Source organism: Molossus molossus, unplaced genomic scaffold, assembly GCF_014108415.1.
Source record: "Molossus molossus isolate mMolMol1 unplaced genomic scaffold, mMolMol1.p scaffold_m16_p_8, whole genome shotgun sequence".
Classification (NCBI taxonomy): Eukaryota; Metazoa; Chordata; class Mammalia; order Chiroptera; family Molossidae; genus Molossus; species Molossus molossus.
The window spans coordinates 52,910,020-52,930,052 of NW_023425402.1; the positions used below are offsets into that span (position 1 = coordinate 52,910,020).

Here is a 20,033-nt window from a genome sequence, read left to right on the forward strand (position 1 = left end):
TGTGGCTTTCAAGTTCATTAGAGTAACAACAGTGTTCTGAGTCCCGAAGGATGGTTTTATATTCTTAATTAAGGCAAAGGAAAACCAGATCACATAGGAATTATCTAGCTGTTAAAAATTTGATAGGGAGGTAAGCATAAATGAGAACTGATTACACATTTCCACCTCCAAAGTAACAATAAAGAAGCAAAAGCAACATAGATTCAGCTATCATAGACTGTAAAGGCCGTTATGTAAAAATAAAAGTATGTATTTTTCAATTAGACATTTGAGGTACTTATCCTATGTCTGAGATGTATTTATTCTTTGAAAAAAAGGCAAATTTTATATAGATAATTATGGTAGTCTTTTGTTGTTGTTAATTCTCATCCGAGGAAATTTTTCTGTTTATTTTTAGATAGAGTAGAAGGAAGGAAGAAAGGAAGAAAGAGAGAGAGGCAGAAACACTGATGTGAGAGAGAGATTGACTGGTTGCCCCTTGCAAGAACCTGACCAGGGCAGGGGTCTAACATGAAACCCAGGCACGTGCCCTTTTCCAGAAATCAAACCCGTGACCCTCTGGTCCGCGAGCTGACACTCTGCTGAGCCAAACTGGCCAGGGCAGTGGTAGTCTTTTTATATTTAAAACCCTTATTTTAAATTAATCTTGGTTCAGTTAAAAAACAAAAGCCACCTTTAAAATTTCACCACTTTGATTATTCTTATGACTGGTTTATGAATTCAAATTAGTAAAACATACTAGTATTTTGCTGTTTGGTTTAAGAGAAATCTCTGGAATGAGGAAGTCATTCTTACATTATGGTGATGAGGCTGCTTTTAGATTCTAATGGAGAAGAGTAAGCTCTACCACAATTATAACTTACTGACACAACCAGCATGCCTTCTGCACCAAAAGGCACTCTAGGACATTTTAGGAAGGTATATGATTCTTACAAGTTCATTATTCTTCAGCATCCCGTGGGAAATAAAAAGAAAACTGATTGTGACTTTTGACAATTATTAGTTAGAAAAAAGAGGTAACAATTGCCAAAAAAATCACAAAAGTGAGCATGTTACCTGGCTATGACAAAGAGCACACAACTGACACCCAAGTAAGCCAGCAGAATATACATCCAGATATCAGGGGAGAGAGGATTCAGGAAGGAGAAGACGCCTGGGTTTGTACCATTGGGCTTGCGGTACAAAATACTTATTCCAAGTGTCATAAAGGGCTTGGAAAAGTCGATGACCTTCTCTCGAACGTAGGTAATAGCCAGCGGAGCAACTGCAAGGTCAGCTTTCTGCAGAGAGAAACATAAAAAAGGAAAACAAAGAAATGGTTCTAAGTCACAGGAAAGAAGTCAGTAACCAAATTAAAACAAATACTTTACACATGAGAATTGTCTCAGTAATGATTACATTAACATTTAAAGCATTCTTCACTGATGTGAAGCATCTGATTTACTCTGTTACTCATTTCTATGTGCTTCTGGATTAGCAAATCGAGATTTGTTGCAAGTATAAAGGGAAAGAGAAAAACATATGATGAAACACTGAAGAAACAATTATACATTCAGTTCCTGAATTAGTATGCTACTGAAATGTATATTATTACTTTAAATCTCAACTTTAGAAATCATTTAATATCAATTATAATTTTATAAATACTTTGGTTAGATTCTGATTGGTAATAATAATTGCTACCTCAAATCACTTAACTGATATTAACATTTTGTTTTGTTTTGTTTTAACATGATCAAGTACAGTTAAAAGCTTTTAGTCTTTAAATAGTTAACATTGTGAAATCATCTTTTAATGTGATGGTGTTTACTGTCCCTGAGTTTTCTTTCTATCCCTCTAATTTGTTTTATAATATTTAATGAAAATCTTTGCGGCCTTGCCTAAATCACATTAGGAAATGAGTTTTTTAATTTTCATGAATTTGCTAATTTTCCACGGTAGCTTAAATATGTTAAATTACTAATGTTTTTCACTCATTATGTTATAACCATCTGTCAGAAATGAACTTAAATTCTAATACATTGAAAGAAATAATTATAATATTTAAAAATAACAAAGGCATGTATTCTCATCTATGATGAGAAGCTATATTTCTACATTCCTTTTATTTTTTATAAACATAATGAGTTTCCATATTATATAGAATAAATGCTCATTGTAGAGAGTGATAGAAAGACATTTAAAAGAATAAACTTTGGCCTTTATTTTTCCTTGGTTCAGGAATTGGTGGAAGACTTACAGAAGAAATTTCTCCAAGAGGCTAGCTCTGTTGACACTGTTATTTTGGGTTTGTATCTGTGGGCATTTGTGGGGCTGTGGGGGAAAGAGGAAGTACTCAGAAGCATGGCTACAGTATCTGTGAGAGCAGCTACCGAGAAAGGAAGATGTTTCCCTAAAAACTCAGAAGGAGATCCTCTGGCTGGAAGGAGCTGACAGGAGCTGGGCCACAGCAGCCATGGCCTTTTGCAGCTGGTTTTAGAGGGTGCGGGGCCGATGCCAAGCGAAGAATCACATTCTCTCCAATTGCAGACCCTACATAATATGAACCCGTCCTTCATATTTGACTGGATTTACAGTGGTTTCAGCAGTGTGCTGGAAAACTGGTAAATTGGTATTCCTAGGATTGGATAATGTGGGAGAAACAACATTGCCACACATGCTAAAACAAATCAAAAGAACTTAATTCACTAATGACTGATGAAACAACTGCTCATGTGTTTATACTGATTCTTGGGAATAAGATCAACAGACCTGAAGCTATCAGTGGAGAGAAGTTACCAGAGATGTTTGGTTTATATGGTCAGACAAGAGGAAAGGACCCTGTGTTTCTGAAAGAACTGAGGCTTGGCTCTAGGAACTTGACATGTGCAGTGTGCTCATAGGCAAGACATATATCATTTTTCAAAATTTACTCGGCATTCCCCTAAATAAAATTTTGATTCCAAATATAAAATTAAAAAAAGACAAAAAATTACATAGTAAAATACTTTCAATTATAAAAGAAATTAGTCGTTAGAAACAAACAAATATATATATATATATATAAACAAACATTTTAAAACATTTAATAAAAAAGTTAATGTATCAAAAAACAATGGTATATCCATGGAATAAAATATTATTTAGCAATAAAAAGAAATAAGCTATCAAGCCATAAAATACATGGAAGCATCTTAAATGCATATGGCTAAGTGAAAGATATCTGTCTGTAAAGACCATTTATAGTATGAGTCCAACTATATAATATTTTGGAAAAGGCAAAACTATGAAGAATAAAAAGATCTGTGGTTGCCAAAGGCTCCAGGGAAAAGGGGAGTAAGGAATAAGTGGAACACAGAATATTTCTAGGGCAGTGAAACTACTCTGCAAAAACTTTAATGGTAGGTATATAACACCATACATTTATCAAAACCTATATAAAACTGTGCAACACAAAGAATGAATCCTAATATAAACTGTAGATATTAGCTAATGATAATGTATCAATAATGATTCATCAAATGTAAGAAATATATTACACTAATGAAGGCAGTTAATTAGGAAAACTGTGTGTGTTGAGGGTGTAGGATGGGAGAAAGTATACAGAAATTCTACTTTCTACACACTTTTTCTATCAACATAAGACCTCTCTAAAAAGTCTATCATTTAAACAAAAATAACAACAGGTTGTTTTAACTACATCTCAGTCAGTAGGATGTAGTGAGTCATGTTGATTAATTAATTAGAACTTGGTTGTTAATTAATAGTAAAACACATAAACTATTAAACATTAATTATCAAAAATAAGCAGTCTCTAATTGTACATTGAATCTATTTTAAATTCATTTAACAATCCTGAGGATTATTTTGTAGCAGTAAAGATGAACATGTACTTTTACATAATAATATTCTCTATAAATAAGATCTATCTTTATTATAAGTCTATTAATAATATAATAATTTTGTAATCTAATCAAAATTTCATTATAATAAAGATATTTGTAATGATAGATGTGGTCATTTCTCATCAAATCGCATATTATTAAAGAATGAGCAATGGAAGAAAATAACCTGATGGTAAAATTAAATAATCCAAGAAGTCTTTATCTCTGTAGATACAAGTTATGATTTAATGAAAATAAATTTAGTAATTGGGCTTTTTTTAAGACTAAAGTAATCTTGCATTAAAAAAAGCCAGTAGTCAAAATTGTTTTAAAAATCTGTTTCAGCCAAAGAAAAATAAATAAGTAAATTGTTACATCATATGAATAGTACGAAGAAAAGGGAGAGCTCCCTTCTACCTGATTGGGTTAGCAAAAGCTTCACCAAACCATTGTACTTATACCAGTGGTGCAGCTTGAAGAAAGAATCTGAGATGACAAAGACCTGAACTGGGAAGGGGGCAGCAGCAGGCAAAAGAAATATCATTGTAGTAGGTAGCATTAAATGTATCCATTATTAGTCAAGACTGAGTTATATTCTTTGCCCTTATCACTGCCATTAATCCTTGAAGCAGCTCTAACCAGATTTGTCCTGTGGTTTTCTTTTCATAGACAAAAAAAACAAACAAACAAACAAAAAACAATTGTAAGAGTTTTTTTAAAGTATGGCTCCAAAGATGACCTAACTAAACTCATTTCCCACTATTTTCCTTGTACAGTTATTCAAAAGCATAACTGTTTCTTCTGCTATACTATTTCTGTGTTTCCCAGCTCAAAATCTTTCCTTTTTGTCACTAACAATTCTGTAAGTCACACCTCTGGTTCTTTTGCTTCTACGAAACCTTTCCTGAGCATTCTATAAATATTAATTTCTTCTAAATAAACTTTTATAGTACCTGTGAACTTAACCATGTAATCAAACATATTAACCATACTTTAAGTTGTATTACTTCTGATTTTTTCACATATAAGTCAACGAATATCACATGAAGTTTTGAATGTACAGATAATTGTACTTGTGTTGTTTATGTTCCTCTGAGAGTATAAGCACTTTCAAACCTGTAGGCATTCCCTTCAATCAAAGCACATAGCTCTGAACTAAAGGGAATGGTAAAGTATTCCTCCCTGGAAATTTCACAAAGATGCCTGGACAGCAACTACCTTATTAATTTAATAAGTATTAATTTAATATTCTATCATTCCATTTGAAACTCTTCCAAATTGTCTTATTCATCCCTATGTTCATAATCTATCTGACATCCTTAGGGCATTTGACAAAATCTGACACCTAGCAACTGCTTAGTAAATGTTTGCGGAGTACAGTTTTAATTTTACTTACTAAAATTTTCAAAGAAAATTACTTAGATAATTTAAAAATTAAACTATTTGTCTGATTTTACTCTAAAAATAAGATTTATTTGTAAAGTAATATAATTTCTAGTGATCTAAACATCTAGGGAGAACAGAATAATTTTTTTTCTTTTTCTTTTATTTTTTTATTTGTTATCCTCATCTGAGGACATTTCTGCATTTATCTTCAGATAGAGAAGGAGGGAGAGAGGGAGAAAGAGAAAGAGAAACATCAGTGTGAGTGAGACACATCGAGTGGTTGCCACCTGCACAACCCAACCAGGGCCGGGGACAAACCGCAACCAAGATACATGCTCTTAGCGGGAACCGAACCCAGGTGTCTCTGGACCACAGGCCAACACTCTAACCGCTGAGCCAAACCAGCCAGGGCCAGAATAATTCTTTTATGGAGTTATATGGCTAACAGCAATTCTCTGCTTAAAGTCTCATAGAACAATGGTAACTATACATTTTGGTGTAATATCTGATTATCTGATACAAAAAATAAATAACAAAGGATATTTTCATAAATAGCACAGTAACTCCAAATTTGGTCATGTTGAGGACATTTATGAAGTCCTAGTAATCAAAGAACATAATAACATTGTTTTATATACATGCTCTGGTTAGTGAAACCTCTTCTGTAAGTTCCTGCAACGTAACAATGAAAAACCAGTTCTATATATTGTTTTCTTTTCCATGATGTTGTGAAATCCTTAATAAGTGGGTAAACTAATTAAAGTAGTAACTGAATATAAATAAGTTGGAAATATTTTAACTAATTTAACTAAGACATCTAACCAGGTTAATTATGCATGTTAATGTCACTTATAAATGAGATCACACTTTTCTAAACTCTTTGCAATGTATGATGTGAACAAATGCTTTGCCTCTGTGTGCACTTTCAGGAAACATGGTTCACTTTTTGGACACAGGGCAAACCACCTTCACCACCATCTACCTAGTCACACCAATCCTCCTGGACTTTCAACATGGCCTCCTAATTCATCTCCTGCTTTCATTCTTGTCCAACTAGAGTCTGTTCTTCATCCAAAGACCAGAAAGTTATTTTTAAAACACATATCAGATTATCCCATCTTGTTCATAATCCTCCAATAACTTGTACCACAGATGGAATAAAATCTAATCTCAGTCTACAAATTACTAAAAGAGATGGCTCCTGGCTACTTCATCAACATCAGATCCTATCATCCTTCGGGTCTTAGTTGGATCACTTTTGTTCCTACAATTCTTTCTGACTTACTAACTTCTAACATGTGTACACATTCCTATCTCAAGGTATTTATACTTGGTATTCCTCCTGTCTAGAAAGATTGGCCCTTATACATCACATGGCTAATTCTCCCATTTTATTCATATGTCTGTTCTGATGTCAGTCACTCAAAGGGATCTTTCATGCCCACTCATTCCATCACTCTTCATATCCTTACCACGTTTTCATTGTATTGAGAAACCTATCATGACCTGAAATTATGTCATTTATTGTCAGCTGTCTTCCAACAGAATGTAAGTTCCTTTTGAGTTAAGAGTTTCTCGGTCTTATTCTGTATCTCTAGTGCCTAGTACAGTGCTTGGCATGGCATAGTCATTATATAAATATTTTTAAATGAATGGTTGAATGAATAAAACTATCATTATTGCTCATTCTTTCCCTAAACTGTACAGAAGACAATATTTTTTAGTTTTGTCTTCTTAAAACACTGAGATATTCCATGTACATGATTTATATTTTTATATAACTGAAATAATAATAGATAACTGCTAAAATGTTTCATATAATATATCTGTGGTAAACTGGGATTTATTTATTATAGCAAATAAGAAATCACCTCATATCACTCTGTTAGTACTCACTAGGTTGTGCTTAACAAAAATATTTAATGAAATCAAAGTTACATGTGTCCATATGTGTGAAAACCTAATTTCAAACTTCTATAAATTGCATTTAATGTATACTGTACACAATGTAATACCTCTTTGTGGATTAAAAAAAAAAAACATAAATTTATACTTGAAAAAATATGCCTTCAGTTGCTTTTCAGCAAAGCAAGTATTAGCCATATAGTACCCAGTGGAAAGTAAAGTAGGCAATTGAGTTATAAAACAGAGATTTCTTTCACACTTATGGGGCAATTAAGAAAAAATTAAACACACACAGTAGTAGTCCAGCTGTTGCTTCAGCAGCTGTTACTTTATTAATGCTTATGTAAACCTGCTGATAATGTCAAATGATATTGGCTAAATCTACCAAACATGCCTTTACTGACAGAATGAAAAATAAACTTCTCAACTGGTAATTTTTCAGAAGAGCTATGGCTCCATAATATGTCTGAAGTTTGACAGTTTAAGGGTGGGGGCCGCTTTAATTGTTTTTGTTTTGTTTTGTTTTGTTTCCACCCAGATCTGATTTTATTGTAAATTCTCAATTGAATAGTTTATAAATATTAACATTCCTATACTAAAATTGTCACAATATGTTCCTCTCACATTCCAATATTTCCATGAGATTTATTTATTTTTAATGCCTTAGTTGAGTTAGTTTAACACCCTTGGGTGCAGGGGAAGAATACACAGAAACTGCCGAATTATTTTTTTACATTGCTAATTTCAAGAAAACTAACGTTCTATCAAAAGTATTCTGAAATCATAAATATCAATACTCCAAACTGGAATTTAGTATATCTATTATTTATAAGCAAATCATTGAATAATGGTGTCCTCGACATTTTCTGTTCCAAATTTTGGATATTGTGGAGTTCCTAATTTTAATATGAGTAATCTCTTTTTAAATTATAGTATAAGTAAAAACATTTTAATTCTTCCAAAGACAATCACTTAAATATGAAAGATATTATATTACATTCTATAATCCTTATAGTTATATTTAAACATATATTAATGTAGGAAACATACACAATATTATTCAAACTTTAAAATATATATTTATCAAGCATGTACTTGAGAAAAGAGAGGTAATAGATGGTTTTTTTAAAAAAACAAATGTATGTGCAAAGATTCAAAATAAAAAATTAGAAGCAATTCAAAATATCACTTTAAAACATCATGTTACTTATTGAATCCATAAAACATTCACTAAATTTCTTGTTACTGATTTAAGCTATTATTTCTTCTATAGATGTTCTGCTAAATCTTTTTTCATTTTTCAGTTGAAATGCTAAGGGAACACAATCAGTGGACCAAGAAACAACTACTAGCACTAAGATAAATGACTGAACTACAAAAATCCTTCCTAGTGGAATTGTGAACTTATAATTCTGGTCTGGTATATCATTCTTCAGTGGATAATGGATTAAGCACATTGGATTTCCAGGATCTATTTTAAAATAATAGGTAAATTATAACAGTTGTAATTAATGGATGCTATGAAAATTTTTTTATTTATGATTAGTTCATTTTAAAATGGAATATTAAGTAATATAGATTAATTTTAAAATTGATTTCAGAAAAAAATTATTTAGAACATTTGTCACAATAACAAACATTCCTTGACAAAGCATTACCAAAGTTTAACTGTGCCCTGGCCTGAGGCAAAGTATGGGATACACAGGTGTTAAAATTAATTCTCTAACAAAAAATATTTTGTAACATGTTTTCTCTTATTCCCATTAGTAATAAAAATCCCCTGAATCTGTGCTTTTAAATTAAGTTTTGTAAAGGTTTAACTGTAACTATTTATTTAAATTTTGTTGAAAATTTTGAGGTATGAGGGAATGTAAAATCTCACCATCTATCTGGAGTTATTCATTCACTTATTCATTCAACAATTTATCATTGAACAATTCACTAACTTATTAAACAAATATTTATTCTTTTTTTTTTTTTTATCCTCACCCGAGGACACTTTTTCATTCTTTGTTCAGATAGAGCAGGAGGGAGGGAGGGGGAGAGAGAGAGAGAGAGAAACATCGATGTGAAAGGGACACATCGAGTGGCTGCCACCCGCACGACCAACCAGGGCCGGGGACAAACTGCAACCGAGGTACATGCCCTTAGCGGGAACCGAACCCGGGTCTCTCCGGACCGCAGGCAGACGCTTTAACCGCTGAGCCAAACCGGCCAGGGCCAAATATTTATTCTTGAGTGACTGGTGTTCTAGATGTTTATAACACTGGAAAAGGCAGATAAAGTAGAGAAGACAGATACTAAGCATGAAAAAAATGAGAAGATGTAATTTCGAGTAGTAAAGAGTACTCCGAAGGACAAAAAGCAGGATAATAGTATCAGAATGTGACTAGAGAAGAAAAGAGAGCATCATTTTTAATAAGATAGATGGGCGCGACCTCTCCAAGGTCCTGACACTGAGTCAAGATTTGTGAGGTCAGAGATAAAGCCCTGTGAGGTCTTAGCAGAGTAGTCTTGAGAGAGGGCACCTGAGTTAAAAAGGCTCTGCATGGAGGCAAGCTGAGGATCTTGGGATTCAGCACACATGACTCTAACCCTCCCCATCACCTCCCAATTTCATTATCTTGTTGATCCTCTCCAGAAAAAATCCTACAGAAGTATTAAACATCTCATAAAAATACACCCCAAACAAACAAAAGGTGGCAGATTTAGAAGAGAAAATTTTTGTCATTGCACATGTCATTTTATCTTCTTGGTATGTAGTTTCACAATGAAATAATATCATTTTTATTGATTCTCTTATCTTTACCCTATAAGTGCCATCTCTTCAAATTATTTTGTTCAAATTCAACTGCAAGAAGATTAATTGTGCCTTAGAATTCATTAAAATATTATACGATCTATTAAATATTTAAGAAAAACATTATCCCCAAGATGTGATAACTTAGCATTATATAAATAATAATAGAAAGAAAACAAACTCTGCACAGTATTTGTGAACCTGTGACATGACCTTACTCCTATTTGATCACCAGTGCCTACTAAAATCATCTCTTAACAAGAACAAAGTCACTGTTTTCTACCAATATCATTGAGAAATAGCTATTTTCTCCCAGCATATTTGAGTTTTTCCATGATTCAGGTAAAATATCTGAGATCATTTCCAAATATTTGTTAATAAAAATCGAGGCCATTCTTGTATTTGTTTGTTAGATTTTAATAATATATCACCATATATATAAGAATGCTTGAGTAACTCACAGAAAATTTTAAATATAAATGTTAAAAATAAATAAACTAAAAAAAAGCAAACAAAAATGTTTCTAATACTAACTGCCACAGTTGTGATAGTGTTTGATAGTAAGAAACTGCATGAAAATAATATAAAATAAGATAAAAGTTAGAATTTTTTTTACTATAATTTAATCCAAATTATCCCCCCACCTACTTAGTCCTTCTTTCCTTCCTTCCTTCCTTCCTTCCTTCCTTCCTTCCTTCCTTCCTTCCTTCCTTCCTTCTTTCCTTCCTCTCTTTCTGTTTTCTTTCTTCCTTTCTCTTCCTTCTTCTCAAAATCAGAGAGGATGCATTTTACTTTAAAAGCCTATACAATAATATTAATGACTAATAGCATATATATAAAATTTTATGGCAGAAATCATAACCAAAAATATTTTCTATTGGATAAACATGGGTCACCAACTATTTCACTTTGCAAGCACTTTAAATATGTCCATACTACTTAACACTACAATGTCACACCCCAAATTTTAAAGAAATGACTCTAGTTCAAAAATAGACTGATACAAAAAAAAAAACAAAAAACAAAAAACAAAACTGGTCCCCCAAGATCATTTATTATCTGGACTTCAAATTAGCTTATATTTATCAAAAGGGAATGGTTAAATAAATGAGGGAATAACAAGAAAGAATTACCATGAACTGTTCAACAGCATTTTATGATGTTTCCAATGAAATGTAGTGGACTTGATAAAGTAAGTGAATGTAGAAAGATATAATACTGAACATGAATTCAACTAAATAAAAACACAGTAAGAGAGGGAACCTATAGATTAAATGGGTCTTGAGACATATCAACTAATCACAAATTAAAAAGCATTTTTAGATCCCAATGTAAACAGTAAATTATAATGAATAAAAGAATATTATACATATGTATTTATTTATTCATAGTACATTTGAATACTATATCTCATAAAAGAAAAATATATATACTGCTGGTTGGACATTTGATATCATTAAGGAATTATATATTTTTTTTCTGTGTGATAATGAATGTGTTTTTTTTTATTCCCTCACTTTTAGGGATAAATCTTAAAATATGTATACATGACATGCTATGAAGCCTAGAATTTGCATCAAAATGATCAGGTGGTGAGGATGTTGGTAGGAGTAGAGTTGAAATGAGTCTGGCCATGATTTTATAATCACTGAAGCATGGTGATGAGTACGAGGATCTTCACTGTACAGGCATACCTTGGAGATATTGTGGGTTTGGTTCCAGACCAATGAAATAAAGGGAAGATGGCACTAAAGTGATTGAACACACATTTTTAAATTTTCCAGTTATCTTTATATAAAAGTTAGATTTACACTGTACTGTAGTCTATCAAGTGTGAAGCAGCATTGTAGCTCAAAGGATCAATGAAACAAAGAGCTGGTTTTTTGAAAATATAAACAAGATTGATGGACCCTTAGCTAGACTCACCAAGAAACAAAGAGAGAGAACCCATATACACAAAATCAGAAATGAAAGAAAAGTAACAACCGACACCACAGAAATACAAAAGATCCTTAACAGCTACTATGAACTACTATATGGCAACAAATTCGACAATCTAAGCGAAATGGACAAATTTCTAGAAAAACACAGTCTCCCAAAACTGGACCAGGAAGAGACAGAAAACTTGAACAGACCAATAACAACTAATGAAATTGAAGAGGTAATCAAGACTCTCCCAGCTAACAAAAGCCCAGGCCCAGATGGCTTCATGGGGGAGTTTTACCGAACATTCAAAAAAGAACTAACACCCATTCTCTTCAAACTATTTCAAAAAATTCAAGAAGAAGGAAGACTTCCAAACTCGTTCTATGAGGCCAGCATAATTCTAATTCCAAAACCAGAAAAAGACACAACAAAGAAGGAAAACTACAGGCCAATATCCCTGATGAACATAAACGCCAAAATCCTGAACAAAATACTAGCAAATCGAATCCAGCAATACATCAAAAAAATTATTCACCATGACCAAGTGGGATTCATTCCAGGGATGCAAGGATGGTACAATATTTGCAAGTCAATTAATGTGATACACCACATAAACAAAATGAAGCATAAAAACTGCATGATCATATGAATAGACGCTGTTCGACAAAATCCAGCATCCATTCCTGATAAAAATGCTCAGCAATGTGGGAATAGAGGGATCATATCTCGACATAATAAATGCTATATATGAAAGACCTACAGCCAACATCATACTCAATGGGCAGAAACTAAAAACATTTCCATTAAGAACAGGAACAAGACAGGGATGTCCACTTTTGCCACTCTTATTTAACATCATACAGGAAGTCTTAGCCACAGCAATCAGACATAAAGAAAAAATAAAAGGGATCCAAATTGGAAAGGAGGAAGTGAAACTGTCATTATTTGCAGATGACATGATATTATACATAGAATACCCTAAAGACTCAATCAAAAATCTACTAGACTTAATAAATGCATTTGGCAAAGTAGCAGGATAAAAAATTAACTTCAAGAAATCTACGGCATTCCTATACACCAATGATGAACTCACAGAAAGAGAAACTGAAAAAACAATCCCATTTTCCATCACAGCAAAAAATTAAGATACCTAGGAATAAACTTAACCAAAGAAGTAAAGGACCTATTTGCAGAAAACTACAGGTCATTGAAAAAAGAAACAGAGAAAGATAAACAAAAGTGGAAGCACATACCTTGTTCATGGATTGGAAGAATTAACATCATTAAAATGTCCATACTACCCAAAGCAATCTATAGATTCAATGCAATCCCCATCAAAATACCAATGACATATTTCACAGAACTAGAACAAATACTTCAAAAGTTCATATGGAACCAATAAAGACCCTGAATAGCCACAGCAATTTTGAAAAAGAAGACAAAGTAGGTGGGATCACAATACCAGATATCAGGTTATACTACAAAGCGACTGTAATCAAAACAGCCTGGTACTGGCACAAAAACAAGCATATAGACCAGTGGAACAGAACTGAGAACCCAGAAATGGACCCAAGGCAATATGCTCAATTAATATTTGACAAAGGTGGCAAGAGCATACAGTGGAATAAAGACAGCCTCTTTAATAAATGGTGTTGGGAAAATTGGACAGCTACATGCAAAAAAAAAAAAAATGGAAGTAGACCATCAACTTACACCCTACACGAGAATAAACTTGGATAAAAGACTTAAATGTGACCCATGAATCCATAAAAATTCTAGAAGAAAATGTAGGCATCAAAATTTTGGACATCATATGCAGCAGAATTTTCACTGATACACCACCTAAGGCAACAGAAACAAAGGAAAAAAATGAACACATGGGACTACATCAAACTAAAAAGTTTCTACACAGCAAAAGAAACAATCATCAAAATGGAAAGGCAACCCACTGTATGGGAGAACATCATTGCCAATGATACATCAGAAAAGGGGTTAATTTTCAAAATATATAGAGTACTCATACAACTCAACAAAAGGAAGACAAAGAACCCACTTAAAAAATGGGTAGAGGAGCTGAATAGACACCTCTCCAAACAGGACATACAAATGGCCAAGAGATATATGAAGAAATGCTCAACATCATTAATCATCAGAGAGATGCAAATTAAAATAAAAATGAGGTATCACCTCACACCTGTCAGAATGGCCACCATCAACAAATTTTCAAACAACAAGTTTTGGCGAGAGTGTAGAGAAAAAGGGACTCTAGTATACTGCTGGTGGGAATGCAGACTGGTGCAGCCACTATGGAAAACAATATGGTGTTACCTCAAGAAGTTAAAAACTGAACTCCCATTTGACCCAGTGATCCCACTTCTAGGAATATACCCTAAGAAGCCTGAAACACAAATTAGGAAGAATATATGTACCCCCATGTTCATAGCAGCACTATTTACAATAGCTAAGATCTGGAAACAGCCCAACTGTCCATCAGTAGACAAATGGATAAAAAAGCAGTGGTACATATACACAATGGAGTACTATGCAGCTGTAAGAAAGAAAGATCTCTTATCCTTTGAAACGACATGGAGGGACCTGGAAAGTATTATCCTAAGTGAAATAAGCCAAGCAGAAAAAGACAAATACCACATGATCTCACTTATATATGGAATATAATGAACATAACAGTCTGAGGAATACGGTAGACCCAGAAACATGGAAGTAGGGCACATACTGACATCCCTCAGAAGAGAGGGTGGGGGGGTGGGAACAGATAAACTACAGAACTTATATGCATGTATGCATAACCAATGGACATGGACAACAAAGCCGGGAACGGGGTGGGGGGGATGGGGAGGGGGGTGCCAATGGCGTAAAAATGGAGAAACATCTGTAACAAAAAATAAGTAAAAAATTAAAATAAATAAATATGAAGAAATGTACAAAGAAAATGAATGTATATATCATTTAAATACATATATGCATTAAATATATTACACGTAAATATATGCATATACAATGTATAATTACTACAATGTATAATGAAAAATACTTTATTGCTAAAAAATACTGTCATCTGAGTTTTCAGCGATTCATAATATTTTCGTTGGTGGAAGGTCTTATCTTCAATTTGTAAAAAATCCAATATCTGTGAAGTGCAATGAAGCAAAGTGCAATAAAGCAAGTCATGCCTATACTTTTCTATTTTCACATGTGTAAAAAGTTCTGCAGTATAACATCTAAGACATGTAGAATCAATTGTAGAAAGAAATTAAGTAAAATGTTAAGAATGCTATTGCTGCCTAGCAGAATTATGATTGTTTTTATATTATTACTAAATTTTAGAAGTTTGTACACTGACAATAGATTCTTTTTATTACAATAAAGAAAATGAATGTATATATCATTTAAATACATATATACATTAAATATATTACACGTAAATATATGCATATACAATGTATAATTACTACACATTAAGTATATATACATTTAAACATATATACTCTACTATAAGAGCCATAATAAAAACACAACACAATTATAATCAATGAAGTAAATATAATTTTTGTGGTCATTATAATTAAGATAACAAAGATTGAGATACACACACAAAAGTTATATTTGACCTAAATGTATAAATTAACTTTAGTATAAATATAGTTATTTCTGAAAATAAATTATTAAAACATGAAATGAATAAATAAAGGATTAATTGTTTTGGTTTTATCCTGAAAAGAAGCCAATATGTTTTTATTTTTAGGGTAATGAAAATAAGCTCCCCTTTCATAAGTATTTCAGATAGAGCTTCTAATATCCAACAGTAAATGACATGTTAGAGAAAATACTACTGTATTTCAAGGTTACCGATTTCTACCTTTTTCATATGTTCATGTATTTTTCCAGGATTAAGAGAAAGCTACAATCAATCATATTGTCTTTCTATATATTTAAAACAATAATTTGGAACAAATACTTAATTATAAAAATATTATGTATCCATGATTTCAGAACTACTCTTCATTTACTAGTTTAAAACATTCACATATATATATCCCATAGTCAAGTAAAATAAGCTTGCATTTTCTCAACTATGAAATAATATGGCAGGACTTAGCAATCAGTGTTATTGGTAGACTAAGCAAACTGGAGATGCAAAGACATTTAAACAAGATCCCTCCCAGCGCATATATAAAAGTCTTTGAAGCAAGTAATACCCAGAGGAACTATAAGAACACAATGAATTGTGTGAGGAACAGATCAGTGGAGTGGTTAGAAGATTCATGGAAGACTTGACAATTAAACTATGAGTGAGAAAAACCCATATAGCAGCTAATAAACATATATTCTGAAATTATTAGTGACTCAAACTTTCCAATCAGCAGTCACAATTTGTTTCCATAGTGGGTAGTCCCAGAGAAGGGTATGTTCAATCCACCAGTCTGTAGCTTTCTAAAGGTATTACCAACATCCAAGCCATTGCTAACAGCTCAAGTCTTATGTAAAGTTCTGAGAATGGCCTTGAATTATGCCCACTAATATGAATGATCACATTCAGTTTTGATTCTGTATAGCTAGAACTGAGCCTGGATTGTCACTAAGCCCAGGGGACACTATCATGTTTCAACTTGTTCAAGTGCCAATCATAAGCATTTAGAAGATGAATCTACAGCCCCCTCTGTGTATATAAAGTCCTATTAAGTCAGCAGCTTTACTTCAAGCTATGAGGTGGGGCATAAAATTTTCTCCAAAGTGATAGCTACTACTTTCCATGCAAAGCCAAGATATAACTGCTGTCTGGCTAGCTGAGATCTTGAATATACTATTTCCATTTGCTAAATTAAATTTTTGGGGTTTTGCCATGTTGCTAGTTATCAAAGTCCACATTGACCTACCTCAAAATAAAATTATGAGGCCATGGATTCACAAGATTTCTGTGAACCAGGTATTTAGTTCCAACAAGAGTCAAACTGCAAGCTAGTAGCAACTTTATAAAAGGGTGTACATGGTAGCCATGTGTGGAAAGTGATTAATACAGAATTGGAAGGAAACTTCAGGAAAGGACACCAAAAGGCAAAATCATCAGTCATAGGACTTATAGTTCAAAGGAATCCTTAGGGTCATGGGGTCCCAACATTACTAGGGTCTCTCTATATTAACTCTTTATGATTCAGAGAATCCCCTCTAGCCTTTATAGAACAACATAGATAAACTTCTTTGATACATATAAATGTAGAAGCAACAATAACAGTACATTGAATTGGCCCCAAAAGCCCTTAACACAAAGTCTATTTTTTTTTTTAATCCTCACCAGAGGACATTTTTCCATTTTTTGTACAGATAGAGTGGGAGAGAGAGAGAGAGAGAAACATCGACGTGAAGGGACACATCAAGTGGCTGCCACCCGCACGACCAACCAGGGCCGGGGACAAACTGCAACCAAAGTACGTGCCCTTAGCGGGAACCGAACTCGGGTCTCTCCAGACCGCAGGCCGGCGCTCTAACCGCTGAGCCAAACTGGCCAGGGCCACAAAGTCTATTTTTTAAATGTGTTTTTGTATTTTGATTTTTTTAGAGAAAGAGGAAGGGAGAGAGAGAGAGAAACATTGATGTGAGATGTGAAAGAGAGACATCCATTGGCTGCTTCCTGCACGCCCCCTACTGGGGATGGAGCCCGTAGCCAGGGCATGTGCCCCGACCAGGCACTGAGTCTGGATCTTTCAGTCCATCGGATAATGCTCAATCCACTGAGCCACACAGGCCTGACTAACACAAAGTTTTTTTAGAGTCCTTTTCCCATTGTGAATCCTGACAAAAATTTGTTAGCAAAATCTGGATGACCATACCTATGTGAAAATTAATAAACAGAAACCTCATTTAAAATGTAGTCAGGATGACCGGCCAGTGTGGCTCAATGGTTGAGCACTGACACATTCACCAAGAGGTTGCCGGTTTGATTCTTGGTCAGGGCATATGCCCATGTTGTGGACCAAATCCCCAGTAGGGGGCATGCAGAAAGCAACCAATCGATGTTCTCTTTCATTAATGTTCCTATCTCTCTCTCCTTCTCCCTTTGTCTCTGTCTAAAATCAATAAAGAAAATAATTTAAAAATAACTAAAATGGAGTCAGGAGGCTAGAAAACAGAATTCTCATGTATGTGTCACTTAACACAAACTTCTGACACCAACAGGAAGAGACATACCTTGCATCTCTGATAGGAAGTGATTCTAATTTACTACCTGAGTGGGAGGACAAAAAGATTCCTTCCTGCCCAGTAACAACTCAGCCAATGGGAAACTGTCATAACTTTGCCAATGAAAAAATCACTGTGCTTGGAACTTTCATTTTCCTTCAATAAGCTTGTTTACAACAGTCTTTTCCAAGTCCATTAAAAAAGTCTGTTTACAACAGACTTTTCCAAGTCCTCTCTGTTGTTTCTCTGGACTTGTACATGGTTCACCATTAGACAGCATGTACCAAACTGCAATTATTTTTGTTACTGAATAAACTCATTTTACTGGAAAAATAGCTGGATATTTTTTAAAGTCAACTCCTCAATGAGACTGGGTAAGATGGTGACATAATCAACTGCATCCAACAAAGCTTTGCAGTTTCCTTACCTGACCAAAGTTCTCCAGCATACATGGACAGATAACAGAGAAACTTGAACTCATAGCCTTAGAAACAGGGAAACTTGAACTTATCCTTACTAATTTTTGTCCTTAAAGAAACTGAGATTGGAATAGAAGTGTCAAGAAGAGTCAGGCTTCACAGTAGTAACCAAAATGCATTTACTGTGAATTTTGAGCAGGGAAGTGACCATTTGCCAGTCACTCAAAGTCCCAATGTTTTTGGCCAGTCCGGTGTTTTATATTAGGTGGCAAGGTGTGTAGTCCAAAATTAACTCTTTCTTTTCTGTAGTCCCCTTAATTAAGGAGTCACAATCGCATAGCCTTTTAGTTAGAACTATGGGGGCTTTCTGCATCATACTCATGAAAATATAACTTTTACCTGCCCAATTCTTACCATTTGGACAATAGATTTCATTACCACCTCTTGCTGCTTAGTTTCTAAACACTCATTAACAGCAGGATAATGAATCCTTAACCGTCCCCTTTGTCCACAACTTGGGTACGAACATTAACTACCAGATTCCAGGGACTGTTTTTATACCTTCAAACCTAGAACATCAAGCTCTTAGTCTTAATCTTTCCAGAAATCCATATCTCTGTCTACATCCCATTCTCATTGCCAGGTGAATTCCACATGGATCACTTTAACACATGGATAAGTCTAGACCAGCACACCCTACTTTTAGATCACAAATCCAGTGACCAATAGCTTTGTCAGGTCTATTCTGAATGCATTTTGCATGGATTTTATTATGGGTATTAGTCAAAAAGGTATCTGTCAAAGCTAGATGTTGCACACCATCTTGACAAGAATAAGGCAGTATTCGTACAATATGCATTATTTCGAGTAGCACTTAAAAGCTAGTCAGAAGACATAAAGCTGGCAAACAGAACTGGGAAGAAGTGACCTACAAAGAGGCAACTGGAAAATGACGAGGAAGTTATGGGAACTTCAAGAACCTCTAGAGCAGTGAGAGAATAGCTTCTTAACATCAAATAAAATAAAGCCTGACAAATTACATTTAATAAGTTGGACATACTAATAAAAGCAATTTTTGATGACATGTTAATTTAAAAATTATCATGAGGAAGATGTGAGCCAATGGAAATACTTAGTGAAGCCAACTGGGTAAACAGGTTTGACTCAGAGGAAACAAAAACATTGACTGGAAGTTGAAAAATCTTGAGAAATCGTAATTTTTAAAAATACAAATGAACATGGATCAGGAGATAAATGCCTTAATGCCTAAAACAGAGAAAGAGCCATGGATCTAAAAATTTTCTGAATCAACAGTCGGAATGGAAAAGATTATCCTCAAGCAGGAGAAATGTCAATTTCTCCAATAAATTTAGAAGAGAGGAGGAGAAGAACAGGTGCTAAAGAAGCAGTGCTTGTCAATTTGATGGTGGAAAATTGATGCAGGAAATTCTCATTTGGTGATTTCTGCTTGTCTTGGAAGCAGGAGAACAGGTTTTTAAGATAAGCAAGTTAAGACTTGCTTAAGAACCGAGAAGTAGA

General features: G+C 33.8%; 1 protein-coding gene across 5 annotated transcripts in view; it reads right to left on the bottom strand.

Annotated features, from left to right (window-relative positions):
- GRIK2 (glutamate ionotropic receptor kainate type subunit 2) overlaps window positions 1-20,033 on the bottom strand; it is a 590,297-nt gene that overhangs the window by 123,844 nt on the left and 446,420 nt on the right. For 3 of the 5 annotated variants that reach the window (XM_036248241.1, XM_036248242.1, XM_036248243.1), the window contains exon 11: window positions 1,057-1,280. The exons of the other annotated variants lie outside the window; for them this stretch is intronic. In XM_036248241.1, coding sequence (XP_036104134.1) covers window positions 1,057-1,280 — 224 coding nt within the window. The remainder of the gene's footprint in view (window positions 1-1,056; window positions 1,281-20,033) is intronic. 5 annotated transcript variants of the gene reach the window in all.